Source organism: Hyperoodon ampullatus (assembly GCF_949752795.1).
Source record: "Hyperoodon ampullatus genome assembly, chromosome: 9".
NCBI lineage: Eukaryota > Metazoa > Chordata > Mammalia > Artiodactyla > Ziphiidae > Hyperoodon > Hyperoodon ampullatus.
The window spans coordinates 63,117,373-63,135,135 of record NC_136922.1 but is presented as its reverse complement, the minus strand read 5'-3'; the positions used below and the strand labels follow the sequence as shown (position 1 = coordinate 63,135,135).

Genomic DNA, 17,763 nt, shown 5'->3' with positions numbered 1-17,763 from the left:
TGGTGTTGCTTTAGGACACCATGATGGTTAAATTTTGTATGTCAGCTTGGCTAGGCTATGGTGCCCAGTTGTTTGGTCAAACACTAGTCTAGATGTTGCTGTGAAGATATTTTTTATATTGTGATTAATTAACATATTGTGATTAATATCTACAATCAGTTGACTTTAAATAAAGGACATCACCCTAGATAATACAGGTGGGCCTCATTCAATCAGTTGAAGATCTTAAGAGCAAAAACAAAGGTTTCCCAAAGAAGTAATTCTGCCTCAAGACTGTAACACAGAAATCCTGCCTGAGCTTCCAACATGCCAGTCTGCTCTATAGATCTCAGACTCGCCAGCCCTACAACAACATGGACCAATTCCTCAAAATAAATCTCTTTATTTAAATATATATTTATGCACATATATATTTAGACGTATACACATTTATATCCTATTGGTTCCTTTTGGTTTTGTTTCTCTGGAGAACCCTATTACAGCCACTGAGTTTACAGTAATTTGTTATAGCAGAAATAAGAAACTAATCCACAGTATAAATGAGAAGAGGTACCTGGCTTTGCTTGTTTCTGACAATGATGTTCTCCAACTCGCATCTTCATTTGCAAGGTCATATATATTTACCAGCGTGGTCTCTGAGCATCTCAATGGTAATTTGTTACTTTTCTTTGGTATTGAGAGTGCAGGGATTGGTGTCTCTTGAGTAAAATTGTTACAAGTATTTCCAAAGTGATCCAGAAAATATCTGGTGATGAGTTCAAGGTTTGTTTTTAGAGGATTTCCCTTTGCCTATCATCAGAAGAAAAAAAATCATTAATTTTATGTACAGCTTTGGGGAAGGGTGGGAAAGACAGCCATCACAATTCTTTGACATAGTTTATCAGCTTCTTACTCATCCATACATTCTCTCAGCAAACATTCACTGACTGCTTATTATATATCAGGTACTGTGTTAGGTAGCAACACAGATGAAGACAAAAATCAGTACCTTAAAAGAACTAGCATCCAATGCATGAGTCAGGAGATTCAATGAACAATTGTAACAAAATGTGATATGAACAGAGGAATACCCAAGCAAATTTCCTCTTGTTTTTTTCTCCTGGGAATAACTTTATAAAATATGTATCTTTTTATTTAAAAAAATAAGTCTTTATGATCGCTAACCCTACAACTTTATAAACATTTGGGACCTGAATGATTTTAGTTTATGTACTCTACATTTAACACTGCGCATAAGGAATTACAGAGACAACGCTGCAGAAAGTTAGCGCAAGAGCAGAGAGAGGCAGTCAGGATTGACTCAGTTTACACCCCAATCTTTAAAAAAGACAAGATGAAACTTTTTTTTAAAATAAATTTATGTATTTATTTATTTTTGGCTGCATTGGGTCTTCATTGATGCGCGCGGGCTTTCTCTAGTCGCGATGAGCAGGGGCTACTCTTTGTTGTGGTGCGTGGCCTTCTCATTGCAGTGGCTTTTCTTGTTGTGGAGCACGGGCTCTAGGCACACGGGCTCAGTAGTTGTGGATCGCAGGCTCTAGAGCACAGGCTCAATAGTTGTGGTGCACAGGCTTACTTGCTCCGCAGCACGTGGAACCTTCCCAGATGAGGGCTCGAACCCATGTCCCCTGCATTGGCAGGTGGATTCTTAACCACTGCGCCACCAGGGAAGTCCAAAATGAAACTCTTTAGTAGTAAGCTTTGGAAATAAGTGGTATCAGTATTTCTCTACCCTGATAGCACTAAATATAACCTTTGGAGGTTTTTTTAAAAGACAGATTCTCAGGCCCCGCTGAGTCTTACTAAGCCAGAATCACCAAGATTAGAACCTTGATTTCTTTTAGAAAGTCTCCTAAGTAACTTGTACAGACACGGTTATCCAAGCAGCAATCCACAGGCTGGCCTCAGGGGCTAGACCATGTGTCAGTCCGCATCCCACCTGCCCAGTAACACCCAGGCCCTTTGGAACTGCGGCCAGGCGTGGGGCATGTGGTGAGTTTGCAGTCAGAGTGGTAAAGCGCCTGATAAAGAGCCTGGCACAGAGGGAACCCTCGGGTGTATCCAGTCTTTCCCCCTTTCTATTCCCTTGACCTACATAGCAGAACTCTACTAGAAAACTCTACTAGAAAATGAGCTTTAGACAACCAAAATAACTAGAGAGACATCAACTGGACTGACGTGTAAACAAAATAGTTAATAAATAAAAATAATAAATGTTAAACTTTATTTTAAAAAATTAATCTATAGAAAAAGCATGGAAAACTTAAGCATGGTTGCAAAATAAAGCATACACTTTATCAACCTTGGCAATAGGAAAAATAAAGGAACAAGCAGATAAAAGCTGGAGGAAGGTAGTGAGGAGATGAAAAGGGAAGGATGTGACTCCAGCTTCTGAGGCTACAAAAGTGGGAAGCTAAGATATTTGTTTGTTGTTAACGGGTCAATAAACGGAATAGTTTGATCATGCTATTTGAATTTGCAGAGGTGATCAGGAAGCTTGCCTTCCCATAATGGAAGTCAAAAGGGTTCCTGGAGGCTCCTGCTGCCCTACCCTTGTTCCAAATCCAAGAGGCCAGCAGGTGACCTAAATAGAGACAACTAGATTCTAAATCCCAGCACTTTCAATCTTAAGCAGAGCGATGTAAGCACAAAATACACATGATTGAAAGTCATCCATACAAGCAGCAGTTTAAGCTCAAATTGTTTCTGTCCTGGTTCCTTTCTGTTTCCTAGCCTTGTCTCCAGCCTCCCATTGCATCTGCAAGCCTCCCAATATCCTGCCAATAAAGCCCTTTGTTGCTGTTGTCTCAGTCACTGCAATATTGTGATTTATAAGAAATTTATACTTGGTCATTCAGTGGACCAAAATGTATTTCTCATATAAATTTGTTCTTTGTCCACAGTTCCTGGCTCATAGCTCCCCAAACCCTTGGAATTTCATGAACAATAAGAGCAATGTGAGCATCTTTTGTCATAAATTTGGTCTCTTGTCCTCAGCTCCTGAAATCACTTCAGAGCCATGAAGGTGAAATGAGTCTTCTTATTTATAACAAGCCCCTTTGCACCATAACTAGGTTTATGTTAATGAGGTGACTTTTGGAAAGCAGCTGGGGATGGGGGACTTGTTGTCAGGGGAACCAACCATGAATAGAGAGTTGGAACTCCCCCTGATTTCTGGGGATAAGAGAGGGGCTGGAGGTTGAATCAATCATCTATGGCCAAGGAATTAATCAATCATACCCATGTAATGAATCCTCCATAAAAATCCAAAAGGACTGGGTTTAGAGAGCTTCCAGGTTGGTGAACACTTGGAGGTGCTGGGAGGGTGGCCCCCCTTCCCACATACCTTGCCCTATGCTTCTCCTTCCATCTGGCTGTTCTTGAGTTATATTCGTTTATAATAAACTGGTGATCTAGTGAATAAAATGTTTCTCTGAGTTCTGTGAGCCACTCTAGCACATTAATCAAACCCAAGGAGGAAGCCATTGGAACCTCTAATACATAGCTGGTCGGTCAGAAGCACAAGTGACAACCTGGGCTTGTGACTGCCGTCTGAAGGGGGTGGGGCAGCCTTGTAGGACTGAACCCTTAACCCGTGCAATCTGATGCTGTCTCCGGGTAGGTAGTTTCAGAATTGAGATGAATTGTAGAATGCCCAGCTGGCGTCTGAGAAATGCTCATTGGTGTGGGGAACCTCCCCTCATCACACTGGAATTCAGCGTAGAACCCCTTTTAGTTACCTGGGGAGTTTTTTGGTGTTGGTGGTAGTGGTGGGGGTGAAGACAGTCAAAGAATACAAATCCAGTAGATCCAGAGTTCCTCCTGGCCCTCCCCTAGATTACTCAATTAACAGAAAAGGTTGAGACAAAGAGAAGGAAGGAGGCTTTCCCAAGTCAAACATTGAAGTCGCAATAGACCCAAGAAGGTTGAATGGGAAAGTGACAATGACAGGAGAGTGTTTGGGGGCTTTCTGCACAGAGGGTGCTGAGTGTTAGGCCACTCCTATGGTGTGAAATGAAAAGTGCTGAGCATTCTCCCTCTTTCGTAAGTTATTTCCTTTCAGACTATTGAGAGGCCTGAACTCCCAACAGACTGAGGCTTTGGAGAGCTGCCAATCCCTTGGCCCAGGCCATTCAGCCAACCTGCCGGAACACACTGATGACAAGAGGATGCTAATTACCGGAAATTTGTTTTCATACAGAACATGAAACTTTCTCATTATTGGAGGATTTGCATCAGCTACACGATACAGATTCTCAGTGATGACAGAACGTTCTCATTTGATTGGGTTGTACAAATTCTGCGTGGATGACTTACCTCCTAATTAGCAGCAAAAGGGAGACTAGAATGAAGCAGTAAAAACCTGAAGGAAGGTCAGGAGAAATTCTGGTATTTCCTGGTTACTTGAAGGGAATAAAGAAGTAGAAAGCTCAATTTCGTTTCTTTTTATGGCTGAGTAATATTCCATTGTATATATGTGCCACATCTTCTTTATCCATTCTTCGGATGATGGACACTTAGGTTGTTTCCATCTTCAGGCTATTGTAAGTAGAGCTGCAATAAACATTTTGCTACATGACTCTTTTGAATTATGGTTTTCTCAGGGGATAGTCCTAGAGTCTGTCATACAGAGTGAAGTAAGTCAGAAAGAGAAAGACAAATGCCGTATGCTAACACATATATATGGAATTTAAGGAAAAAAAAATGTCATGAAGAACCTAGGGGTAAAACAGGAATAAAGACACAGACCTACTTGAGAATGGACTTGAGGATATGGGGAGGGGGAAGGGTAAGCTGTGACAAAGCGAGAGAGAGGCATGGACATACATACACTACCAAACGTAAGGTAGATAGCTAGTGGGAAGCAGCCGCATAGCACAGGGAGATCAGCTGGGTGCTTTGTGACCTTCTGGAGGGGTGGGATAGGAAGAGTGGGAGGGAGGGAGACACAAGAGGGAAGGGATATGGGAACAGATGTATATGTATAACTGATTCACTTTGTTGTAAAGCAGGAACTAATAAAAAATTAATTAATTAATTAATTAAAAAGAAAGAAAGAAGTTAATTATGGAAATTAAGGTGCCTAGAGGACAGAGCTGGGACCAAGATGTAATTCTCCATAAAGGAATAATCACTAACTGTTTTAGATGGGCAAGAGCGAATTGTGTTCTTGAAATTAATGGGTAAAATTGGCACACAAAGGCCTCTGTTCCACCATCATCCTATGAAGGGAGCCTGAGAGCAGTCATCCCAGGAGGGAAAGATAAACAGAGTGGAATCCCTGGTACGGAGTGCCCTTACCCGGCAGGGTGGGGCCTAGTGGGTGTGGCTTAGCGTGGCGTCCTCTCGAGAGACCATTAGAGCAAACGTCATAGTACCCAGCAGCACTCTGGGATGAGCTCGTGCCCGCGGCAACGGCGCCTGGAGAGGAAGCTTGTCCACTGCACCACTGAGGTATAGGCCATGGGAGCACAAAGCAGTCGGATGCCACGGCACTGGTGGGGGCGTGCCCCAGAGGAGCCAGGTGCCAGTGGGGGGAAGGAGGCGGCTGAGGAGGCAGTAGTGGCAGAGAGAAAGGAAGGGAAGGAGAGTGAAGAGGCGAGACCCGCCGCCCGTCAGAGGAGCCGCAAGCGGAAGACAGGCCCAGGGGGGCCGCTCACAAAAGAGCCCCCCTGGAAACGTGCTAAAGATCGTTCAGGGTCCATTTATGAGGCACTCTTCCTGAGAGGAGAAGGGAGCGACGTGCGGATCTGCGCACTGGGGGAGGAGTGGAACTTGCATAGGGTCTACTTGTGCCAGTCAGGGTACTTTGCTAGCATGTTCAGTGGCACTTGGCGGGAGACAAACATGGATACTATAGAGTTGCAGATGCCTGACGAGAACATTGATCGCGAGGCACTGCACGAGGCTTTAGGTTCCCTGTACCGAGGCTCCATTCTCATCCCACCCGGTCGAGTCGTCGCCATCCTGGCCACAGCCAGCATGCTGCAGCTGGATGAGCTGATTCAGCGGTGCGGGCAGGTCATGAAGGAGACTGTCAGTGCCCAGACCGTGTGCAGCTACTACTACTCTGCTGAAAGCTACGGACTCAAGAACATCAGGACCATGTGTCTTCAGTGGCTGCTGGACAACGTGATGACCCAGTGTAGTGAGGAGCTATTGCGAGAAGTCAGCCTGGATCTTATGCGAGAGGTCGTTGCCTCTTCACGGCTCTTGGTGATGGGGGTGGAGATGGACGTGTACACCATGCTGAAAATGTGGATGTTCTTGCAGCTGCAGCCGACATGGAGGGGCCCGCGCTGTGCCCTATTGCCTCACACCAACACATGGTTTGCCAGTTACAGGTGGGATTCGGAGGGCACCCCTTTCCTGGAGACCGAGCAGGGCAGAGCCTTCGTGCCAGTGTTCCAGCAGCTGCGGCTTGCCTACGTAATGTGCGACCCGACGTCAGCACACGTCATCCAGCAGGATGCGCTGATCCCTCCCTCTTGGTTGTGTCCCTTGTACAACGAGCATTGGCTTGGCCCCCTCCGGGCTGAGCAGACCAGAAATCTCTGGCCCGTGGGCGTCTACGTGTCCGACCCCCAGGAGAGAAGCATGCGGTGCGGGGGCCAGCTCCACAGGGACAAGCAGTGCAGCTGGCGGTTGGAAGGCTTAAAATTCAGCTGGGACCTGGTGCTGTGCTACGCCAACCAGCGCATCATTTTCCGGTGCAGCGCACGGAAAAAGTCCCTTAGCCGGTGCAGCGCACGGAAAAAGTCCCTCAGCCTCGGGGTCAGCCTACACGGGAGGAGAAAGGTCGTGTTCCGCCTGCGCCTGTTCTCCTTGGACAGGAATGGGAGAGCCATTTTCAGGAAGCGCACAGAATACCGGATGCTTTCTCTGAGACAGAATCAAGAGCTAGAGGTAATGAACCTGGAAAACCAAGACGTGGTTTTCCCCATATATGTGGCCTGTACCTTCCTGTACCGCCACCAAGGGGGGCGTTTCCCACGGCATTTGTCCCTGCAAAGCAGCTCAGAGAACTGAGCAGCTCTTTCCTGGGGTCAGGGACGGCCAGCATGGTCCAGATGCCAGCTCCTTCTGTGGGACCAACCAGGCTTGCCCATCTCTGGTAACCAATTCTGTCAGAGGCTTTGTTGAACTGTAGCTCATAATACTTGAGATTGTTTACATGAGCATATGAAGAGGACACATTTTGAAGCCCCCCCAAACTCCTCGAGAACTCATTTGGGCTGTTAACGTGGCAACCTGTCCTCCTGGTTTAGGATCCATCGACACCACCCCCCGCCCCGCCCATCATTTCTGTGAAGCCAAAGAGCTATTGACTTTAGAGAGAAACTGTGAGCCTACCTACTCTACTACTCTTAGTGAAACTCTCTTAATATATGTGTTTCCTTTAGTTTGATTAAATGAATGTTAAAGTAAAAAAAAATTAAGTGTACAATTTAGTGGTTTTTATTATATTCACAAAGTTGTACAAACACCACCACTAATTCCAGAATATTTCATCACCTGAGAAGGAAACCTCATACCCATTAAAGGTCACTCCTCAATCTTCCTTTCCCCCAGCTCATGGTAACTACTAATCTACTTTCTGTCTCTATCAATTTGCCTACTCTGGACATTTCATATAAATGGACTCATACAAATATGTGTCCTTTTTTGTCTGCCTTCTTTCTCTTAGCATAACGTTTCAAGGTTCATTCATGTTGTAGATATGTCTGTACTTTGTTCCTTGTATGGCTAATAATATTCCATTGTATAGATACACCACATTTTGTTTATCCAGTCATCAGTTGGTGGACATTTGTGTTGTTTCCACTTTTTAGTTATTGTGAATAATGCTGCTGTGAATATTCATGTACGAGTTTTTGTAAGCTACTATATGTAAAATAGATAACAAGGACCTACTGTATAGCACAGGGAACTATATTCAATATAGTTGAATATAGTTATAATAACCTATAATGGAAAAGAATCTGAAAAGGTTTTATATTTATATATAACTGAAAAAGTTATATATATATATATATATATATATATATATATATATATATATATATAAATATATATAAAACTAAATCACTCTACTGTACACCTGAAACATTATAAATCAACTATACTTCAAAAAAAAGTTTTTGTGTATATACCTAGGAATGGAATTGCTGTGTCATATGGTAAATTTATGTTTAGGTTTCTGAGGAATTGCCAGACTTTTTTTCCAAAGTGGCTGCACCATTTTACATTCCCACCATTGGTGTATGAAGATTCCAGTTTCATCACATCCTCACTAATATGTGTTACTGTCTTTTAAAAAAAATGTAGCCATTTTACTGGGTGTGTTTACTGCAATTTCATTGTGGTTGTGATTTGAATTATCTAAATGACTAGCAATGTTGAGCATCATTTCATGTGCTTATTGGCCATTTTTATGTAGTCTTCAGAGAAATAACTATTCAAATCACTTAACCATTTTTAAGTGGGTTATTGTCTTTTTATCGTCAAGTTGTAAGAGTTATTTATGTGTTCTGGTTAATTTCCAGAGTTCTCGAAAAGTTGATTTAGAATTTTTGCCAGTGTTCTCATGGCTTTTATGAAGGAAAATATTTTCACAGGCCCTAACTCCACCATTCCCAAAGGCCTTCCCTAATTAGATACTTTTTAAAAAATAAATTTATTTATTTATTTATTTATTTATTTATTATTTCTGGCTGTGTTGGGTCTTTGTTGCTGCATGTGGTTTTTCTCTAGTTGAGGCGAGCAGGGGCTACTCTTGGTTGTGGTGCGCGGGCTTCTCATTGCAGTGGCTTCTCTTGTGGCAGAGCATGGGCTCTAGGCGTGCAGGCTACAGTAGTTGTGGCTTGCGGGCTCTAGAGTGCAGGCTCAGTAGCTGTGGCTCATGGGCTTAGTTGCTCCGTGGCATGTGGGATCTTCCCAGACCAGGGCTCGAACCCGTGTCCCCTGCATTGGCAGGCAGATTCTTAACCACTGTGTCACTAGGGAAGTCCCACTAATTATATACTTTTAATAACCAATCACTGGAAGATAATTTGCAAGCTATATAACTGCCAAAGGATTCATAACTAGAATACTAACAAACTGATAAAACAGTATGGTAAATTTTTAAAAATCCAATAGAAAATAGATAAAAGTCACGAACAGACATTTCACAAAATAAGATATAATAATGGAAAATTAAAACATGAAAAAAATGTTCAATATCATTAGCCACTAAGGAAAATACAATTAAAACCATAATGATATATGATATGCACCTATCAGAATGGCTAAAATAAAATAGAATATTGACAATGGCAAATGCTGGTGAAGATGCAGAGAGTTTGGATCACTATATGTTTATGGTGGAACCTTTAATAATACAGCCATGTGGAAAGTAGTGTGTCAGTTTCTTTTAAAACTAATTATCATATGACCCAGCAATTACACTCGTGCATTTATCCCAGAGAAACAAAAACCAATGTCCACACAAAATCCTGTATGTGAATGTTCATAGCAACTTTATTTGTAATAGCTGAAAACTGGAAGCAACACAAATGTAGTTCAGCAGGTTGATAATTAAGCCAACTGTGGCACATCCATACCCAGAAATACTATGCAACAATAAAAAGGAATGCATGTAACAACGTGGATGAATCTCAAGGGAATTTGGCTCAGTGGGAAAAACCAATCTCAGAGTGTTACATTATGTATGATGGCATTTATGTAACATTCTTGAAATAACAAAATTAAAGAAGTGGGGAACAGATTAGTGGTTGCCAGCTTTTATGGATGGGGAGGATGACAGGGAAATGGATGTGACTATAAAAGAACAATACATGGGACCTTAGTGGTGATGAGACAGCTCCATATTGTGATCATGGTGGTAGTTACACGAATCCATACATGTGATAAAATTACATGGACCTTCACACACACGAGTGCATTGTAAAACTGATGAAATCTGAATAAGCTCTGTAGATTGTACCAATGTCAATTTCCTTGTTTTGCTATTGTAGGATTGTTTGTTCTTGGGTTGGGCTAGGGAAGACTGATGGCCGTCACTGCTCCACCTGGCTGCCTTGCTTCCTGGCTGAGGAGGTTGCATGTCTGAATATAGTGTCTGTCTGTCTTATTTTTTCCCCAAAGCACTAGCTTAGTATGACTGAAAATACAATAATCTCTCCCCAGTCACAGGGTAATGTTCCTGAGGTAGGGAGTGAATTCAGAATCTACAAAGAGAGACACAGCATATTGTTTCAGAAGAGACCAACTAAAGGAGATCTGAGAGGAGCTCCAGGGTCCTCTCCCCACTCTGGGGATTGTGAAGCCAGGTGTAATGGCCCAGTAGACTGTGAGCCTACTTATGGTTAGGAGTCTATAATACATGATGTTTTGTATGCATCTATACCTTTTTATTTTTTTTAAATTTGTATTGGAGCATAGTTGATTTACAATGTTGTGTTACTTTCTGCTGTACATAATACATGATTTACTCACCACTCTATGCCCAGCACTTAGCACACTGGCTTGGCACAGAGTTGGTAGTTGTTCTGTTTGTTCTACAGATGAATGAATTCCCTGTCGTCTTGTGAAATATGCTAGGTTATGGACTCGAAGGCAGAGCCAGTGTGTTACTTGTGTTTGGATTTCCCATGCCTGGCACAGCACAGGTTCTTAATAAATGTTGGATGAAAAAACCTTTCACCAGAAAACCCGAGGCCAGCCCACTCCTCAACTAAATCTATCCCTGTCTACCACCTGATCCTCTCCCCAGTTCTTCCTGACACCGCTTTGCTGTCCAGTGTCCTGTGATGCCCTTTTCCTTTAGTAGTTTCATAAGGGGCTGGACTTAACCCAGGACATCCAGCACCTTGACAAGAAATGAGAAAGAGTTTTCCAAACTTGGAGTTTTTCAGCATTGGAGAAAAATTAAATTTGCTGGAGCTCTGTCTTTGCTGTGCAGAGCAGGCTCTCAGATTGGAGAAATGCATATTGGATGAGGAAGTAGCTTTTGTGAATACTGAAGTACACTCCCACCTTGATAGCTCTATTTGCACAGAGCAAATAGATTTGTGTGTCTGTGTGTGCTGTGCCATGTCCTTCAATGGGTATTACAGTTTGGGCTGGATGCACTATAGTCTGGAACCACTAGTGACACTGGTATCACTGGTAACATTTCTAAGCCACTGGTAACATTTTGCTCTGTGCAAATGGGAAGTATAAACAGGGGTCTGGAATCAGCCTGGGGAAGGGGAAAAGCATGGGTTAACTCTGTAGTCTTAGGCACGTACTTAGTCTCTCTGTGCCTCACTGTTTTGTCTGTTAACTGTGCATAATAATGTTTAAATCTCACAGAACTTTTTAAAGAATAAAATAAAATATGCGACTATATTAGTCAGGATTCTCCAGAGAAAGAGAACCAATAGGATGTGTATACTTAGCTAAAGAGATTTATTATAAGGCACTGGCCTGTGTAATTATGGAGACTGGCGAGTCCAAATCTGCATTGTGGGCTGGCCAGCTGGAGACCAGGGAATGCTGATAGTGCAAAGTCCAAAGCTGTCAGCTAGAGAATTCCCTTCCACTCGGGGGAGGGTCAATCTTTTTGCTCTCTTCAGGCCTTCAGCTAAGGATGAAGCCCACCCATACTGTGGAGGGCAATCTGCCTTATTTAGAGTCCACACATTTAAATGTTAATTTCATCTGAAAACACCATCAGAAAAACACCCAGAATAATGTTCGTTCAATTATGTGGGTACCCTGTGGCCCCGTCAGATTGACACATAAAATTAACCATTACAGTGACAGAGCCAGGCATATAACAGATGTTCAACAAATGACAGCTTTACTTTTCTTTGCCTTTAAACAGTAGTGATATAGTCCACATCGGTTAAAGCAACTAGAAGGCTTATCTATTTAATGAGAAAATAATTTAGGCAAATTATGTATAACTCAAGCTCCCAATATCATTTTGATCAACTTGAATACATACACATATGATTCCTGTGTTTCTTGTTTGACCTGTAGGCAACTGAGATCTTCATGCAAAAAAAGATGATTTCAAATATCTAGAACAGAAAGAATCCTAAATTTGTCTTGGGTGTAAAAAACACATTAGCCCTAGAATGAGGTATGAGTAAGGGGAATCAGAAGCAGGCACAAGTGCTTCCTTTCCTTGTCAGAGAAGAGAAGGGTCTAGAAAGCAAGTTTTCCCTGAGCACTCTATACAGGAATGCCCTACCAAGGGGTGGGGGTGTGGGATGGTAGCTCCCAGGTAGCATGCACTCTCCTGGCAGTGCAGTGGTCACGAGTGTGGGCTTTGCAGTAAGAGTGACCCTGTCCGAAATTTCAGCTCTGCCATTTTCCAGCAATGTAAACTTGAGCAAGTATATTAGTCAGGGTTCTCCAGAGAAGCAGAATCAATAGGGGGAATGAGTATGTTTTATTATAAGGAATTGGTTCATGTGATTATGGAAGCTGACAAGCCCCAAGACCTGCAGTCAGCAAGGTGGAGACCCTGGACAGCCCGGGGTGTAGCTCCAGTCTGAGTAGGAAAGCCTGAGAGCCAGGAAAGCTGATGGTGTTACTCCAGTTTAAAAGCCAATAAGCAAAAGCCAATGTTTCAGTTTGAATCTGAAGGCAGGAAAAAAAAAACCCTATATCTCCACTAGAAGGCAGTCTGGTAGGAGGCGGCCCCTTAGTCATCTTGTTCTCTTCAGGCCTTCAATGGATTGGATGAGGCCCAGCCACATTAGGGAGGGCAATCTGCTCTCCTCTGCTGATTCAAACGTTAATCTCACCCATAAACACCTTCACAGACACATTCAGACAAAAGTTTGACCAAATATCTGGCCACTTTGTGGCCCAGTCAAGCTGACACATAAAGTTAACCATCATGACAAGTTAGTCAGACGCTCTGAGACTCCTATTCTTCATCTGTAAATGCTCAAAGTCACACACAACTACAAGGCAGTAGAACCTGGGTTAAGAACTCAGGCCTGTCTGACCCCATAGTCTCTCTCTAGTAAGGTTTGCCTGGATTCTCCTCCTGCCAGGTTGGACTCGGTTCCCCTGCTCTGTGCTCTCACAGGCCCCCATGCCTCTTTCAATCACAGCACTATTGCATGGTGCTGGAAATTTTCTTCCATATCTCTATCTTACTCTCCTGTGAACCTCTTGAGGGCAGGGACACTGTTCTAGTCACTAATGACTCTCCAGAATTCTTTATAAATGCTTGTTGAAGAAATAAATGAATCCAGGCAAATTATAAGCTACAGTTGGATACTTCTAACCTGGAAGATTCTGAGGTTATGTTAGGGCTTCTGCACTATAGCTTTGTATGATTCTGATTCATAGTTCAGACTTTCAGCCCCAAAGTGCATACTAGCTGTAAAGTACTGTATGAATGCCTGCTCATTTCTTGCCTGCATTTTACTGCTTTCTGCCATAACAAGTCCCTTTCACATTCCAAAGATCCTTTTTATTAGAGAAAAGTTTCCTTGAACCAAGCTGAGCCCATTTTCCTTTTATCAGCCTTGTCTTCTGTCTTTCCCTCTTGTGATTTTTGTTTGTCCCCTGGAACTCATTTAAACAATTAGTCTCCATGCTGGTTGTTAGTCATTTATGTTTGGTATGCTGGCTTGAGCCAGGTTTGCTCTGAAAAACATTCCATATTGATTTTAAAATGTAGGGCCAGTGTTCGCCACATTTATCAACGCTGTCAGGTACAAAAATGCTTTCTTCCTATCAGGGCAGATTAAAAACTAGCAAGCTTTCCAACAGGTGTAAAGTGGGCCCTACCTCACTGACAGTGCATCGTATTTTGGCCTTTGTTTTGACTTATTTTTTTACTCTCAATAAATTAATTACTTGTAATGAAATCTTTACATCCAACCATTGAATGATGGACATATACATTCTTTGGCCTTTTCTCTGAGCAGAAACTGGTGCTCAGGAACTGTAAACACTACTTTAATGGTGGTTTTTCCCCCCCTCTGGGGGTGGGGGGGCAGCAGAGGGGAAAACACAGATTATTTCTAAGTAATACATAAGAAAAGTATGCTGGAATGTTGCTATTTTAACTTTCACTCACAACCTCCCATCTATATATTTTATGACTTTAGGCAAAATAAACTGAGAGAGATTGCTATCTATAGGAGAGAGGGTACATCCTAAATTAGGACACTAGCTTATGTTTGGCTATTAACTTCTTCCCTTCCTCCGTTTTCTTGAGAGGCCTCGAAATCCCTGAGACTCCCTGAGAAAACTGTGGCCAACATGTTTTGCATTACTTAGTAGGGTGATTACCGATGGCCTGTCAGCCTGAAGGTCATCAAGAATGCCAGGCAATAAATCTTCAAAGCTTCCTTGGGACACAACTCTCGCATCTTTTGCATGATGAATAAAAGCAGTCTGTTTGACACGTTATTTCCAAGCTCAAAGAACCAACCTTTTTTCCACCAAACTAGCCAAAGGTGAACTCTATGTCTTAGCCTTTTGGCTTTGAGCACTGATGAAGGCCTTCAAGTTTGGACTGGTGGATGGAAGAGCAAAGCATTCTATGAGCCAACAGGAAGAAGCCATCAATTCACTCTGGGTGTGTTGTACACAACATGCTCACTGCAGGCTCCACCCCCTGTGCTGGGATGAAGGAGACAGGCTGCAGAGGCCCTACTTAGACCAAATAAAGAAGTTCTGTAGTTAGCAGCCATCGAAGCATGGAGCCTGAGCTTGCAGCCTCATCAGGGTAGCTGCTTGAGAAGGCAAGTGGCAGGTGTGCAGCTGTAACAGGTGCAGGCTGTCTCCTCTCAGTTAGAGAAGTAAGCCCTACAGTCTTCAAAAGTCAGACTGCACCCTCTGAGACCTTTTGCCTCCACCAGCCCCAGTCCCTGAGCTGACTCCCCCACCACTGCTCACAGACCTCAGCGGTCTGGCAGGGAGCCCACAGTAAGTTTGAGAACCAGGCTTCTAATGTTTTAAACGGCAGAGCTATACTTGATCAGCTAGCACTTACAGAGTATAAAGAGATCATTCCCACCTCCCATTCAGGGCCACAGTAGCATGGTTCTCAAACTTACTGTACTTCAGAATCACTGTGGGGGGAGGTGAATACAGATCCCAGTGCCCCACCTTCATCAGTTCTGATTTAGCATGTCTATGGAGGGGTCCAGAAATCTGGGTTCTTAAAAAGCTGCAGCCCAAGCACTGCCTGGACCCTATTCTGAAAGAAGAAGGCCCAGAATGCTGAATCGGAAGAGTTCTTGAGGGCCATCTTGGCAAAACCACTATTTTACAAATGAGGTAACTGAGGTCCAGAGAGGAAGGCTTGTGTGAATGATGTAATGCCAGATTACCATGATCACAATGATGTAATGCCAGAGCTAGAGCTAGAACCGAGGTCTCCAGTCTCACCCTCCTCATGCTTTCTGCTGAGGAGAAGGAGGAGACAAGGTGAAGACATGACTGTATTCTTCTGTATTTTTCTAAGTGGATACAGCCTGGTGTAGGCCTGCAATGGTTCTCAATGGCACATGCTGGCATTTTGTAACGTGGGATTGTCTAATGCACTGCAGACCCCTGAGTATTAATGCCAGGAGCACCCTTACCCTGAATCATTCTGACAACCCAAAATGTCTGCACACAATTTTCAAATGTCCCTTGGTGGTGGTCGGGAGCCAGTGCTGCCTCCAGTTGACAGTCATTGGTAAGGAAACGAGCTATAGTTCACTATTCATCAAAGGAAGTTTGATTTTGAGTTTTAATTTTCCATTAATTTACTGAGGCATGTCTCTGGCCTGGCTGCTGAGGCTCTGCACCCCTGGTTCTTCAGCTACAGATTTGGGGGAGGAAGTCAGAAAGATCTCTTGGGACCCTCTGAGCTGGCTTTATAAGTGTGAGAAAAGGAACTGTGGGTGGTGAGGCGCCGGTGGGGTTCACACGGTGAGAACACTCATGTTCTTTCTCTTGCACCACTATAGTCAGCAGAGGCTGTGAATAATACCGTCATGAAATGCGTCCATTCCCAAACTAGAGCAACGAGGGGAAACTTCAGGGGCTTAAGTCCAACATCTGGCACCGATCGTCAAGCACGTTATTTATTTTTTAATTTATTTTTATTTTTAAAAACTTTTAAATTTATTTTATTGAAGTACAGTTGATTTACAGTGCTGTGTTAATTTCTGCTGTACAGCAAAGTGATTCAGACTCGTCAAGCACTTTACATCTCCCACCCCACACAGTTGGCTTCACACCTTCCACCCTCTGCCTTTAAAGAGAACATGACTTGGTTATGTTTATCCCGTGGGCTCTGGGTTGACAGGGACAGAGAGACTCAGTGTCCAGAGGCGAGGAGGACTCCCCGCCCCCAAAATTCTAGTGGAGGTCATTAGTTCCTACAGTCCCTAGCCAAACTGCAGAGGTGTCAGCTAGCTCAGCTTCTTCCTTTATGAAATTGGAAAGGCTGTGTTTGCTGTTTGAGAAGCAGTCCTAGTTCCCCAGTGCATTATGGGGGCACTCCACCTTTCCACTTGGGGGGACTCAACCTCATTATTCAGATCTTGATTCAAATATCAGCTCCTTAGAGAAGGTTCCCCACACCAACAACAAGAACGACCCCTTTGCCCATGAAAACAGAAGTTACTTGATGACAGGAACTATTGATTTCATGTTCTTCACTCTAATTCCAGAACCAACAGTAATATCTGACACCTACTAGGCACTCAGGACATATTTGTTTCCTGAAATACTGGTATCTTTTTTAAAGTGTCATACTCATATGCCTATGAGTATATCTACATATATATATTTATGGATATGTGAGCTTGTTGTCACCTCACAGAAGTGGAATGTACATCCCCCACCCAAAATTTGGTTTGAATGTCAAGACTAATGATGCCACACATATACCAAGAAGGTATGAAAAGGATTATTACTCACATAATGAGTTATGCATCAAAAATGCAGTTAGACCAAAAAAAAAAAAAAAAAGAAAAAACTGGTAACTGTGAAGTGATGGGTAATTAGATGGTTGTGATTCTTTCATTCTATAGATATAGGTATAGATATAGAAATAATTGAAACATCAAGTTCTACGCCTTAAGTATACACAATTTTTATTTATCCATTATACCTCAATAAAACTGAAAAAAATGGGATCAGTCTCAATGACAACTTACTCATGGTGTTTGTCTGATAACTAAAACATTGCGTTGTTTATTTAATTTAATTTGGACTTGTTTATGTAAGCCATTATGGCACCTGCAGCATGAGACCAATAAGAAAGGTGAATGTTCCATTGAATATCTAGTACTATCAAGAGCTAGTACTATATATTCTGAGAAGTGAAATGAGTGCCTTAGTCTCTCTATCAGTGTGTAGAACTTCAAAGATAAAGAGTGCTATGGTGAGACATTGTATTGTGGCTTTAATATGTGCAGAAGATGTGTGACCTTGATTTATATTTTGGGTATCCGTGAGGCAAGAGATTCTATGAGTTCTTTACCCCAAATGAGGCAACCTTGGAGAAGGAATTGTTTTCATTGGCCAGAACAGATGGTCAGACCACTGGCAGTGGCCCAAAGATCTATAAAAATGTGCAGATGAGGCCAATTGTTGGCCAAGACATGGCCAAGTGCTAAGATAACTGCCTAAAGTTTGGCCAACTGAGCTGACCCTGTGTCCTGTCCTTTATCAGGAACATTCTGATTAAGAGATGAAAAGAAGCAAGAGTCAAGCAAGCTCCATTAAGTGTGATAGTGACAA

The 17,763-nt window shown here is 42.9% G+C and overlaps 2 protein-coding genes across 2 annotated transcripts in view; one reads left to right on the top strand and one right to left on the bottom strand.

Moving 5' to 3' along the window:
- MINDY4 (MINDY lysine 48 deubiquitinase 4) overlaps positions 1-17,763 on the bottom strand; it is a 153,327-nt gene that overhangs the window by 104,365 nt on the left and 31,199 nt on the right. The window contains exon 3 of the mRNA XM_079711487.1: positions 554-789. Within this exon, the coding sequence (XP_079567613.1) occupies positions 554-789 (236 nt within the window). The remainder of the gene's footprint in view (positions 1-553; positions 790-17,763) is intronic.
- Positions 5,464-7,029, top strand: LOC307057928 (germ cell-less protein-like 1; the record flags this gene model as incomplete). Its single annotated transcript, XM_079711230.1, has 1 exon — positions 5,464-7,029. The coding sequence occupies one exon, from the start codon at positions 5,464-5,466 to the stop codon at positions 7,027-7,029; it is 1,566 nt and encodes a 521-aa protein (XP_079567356.1).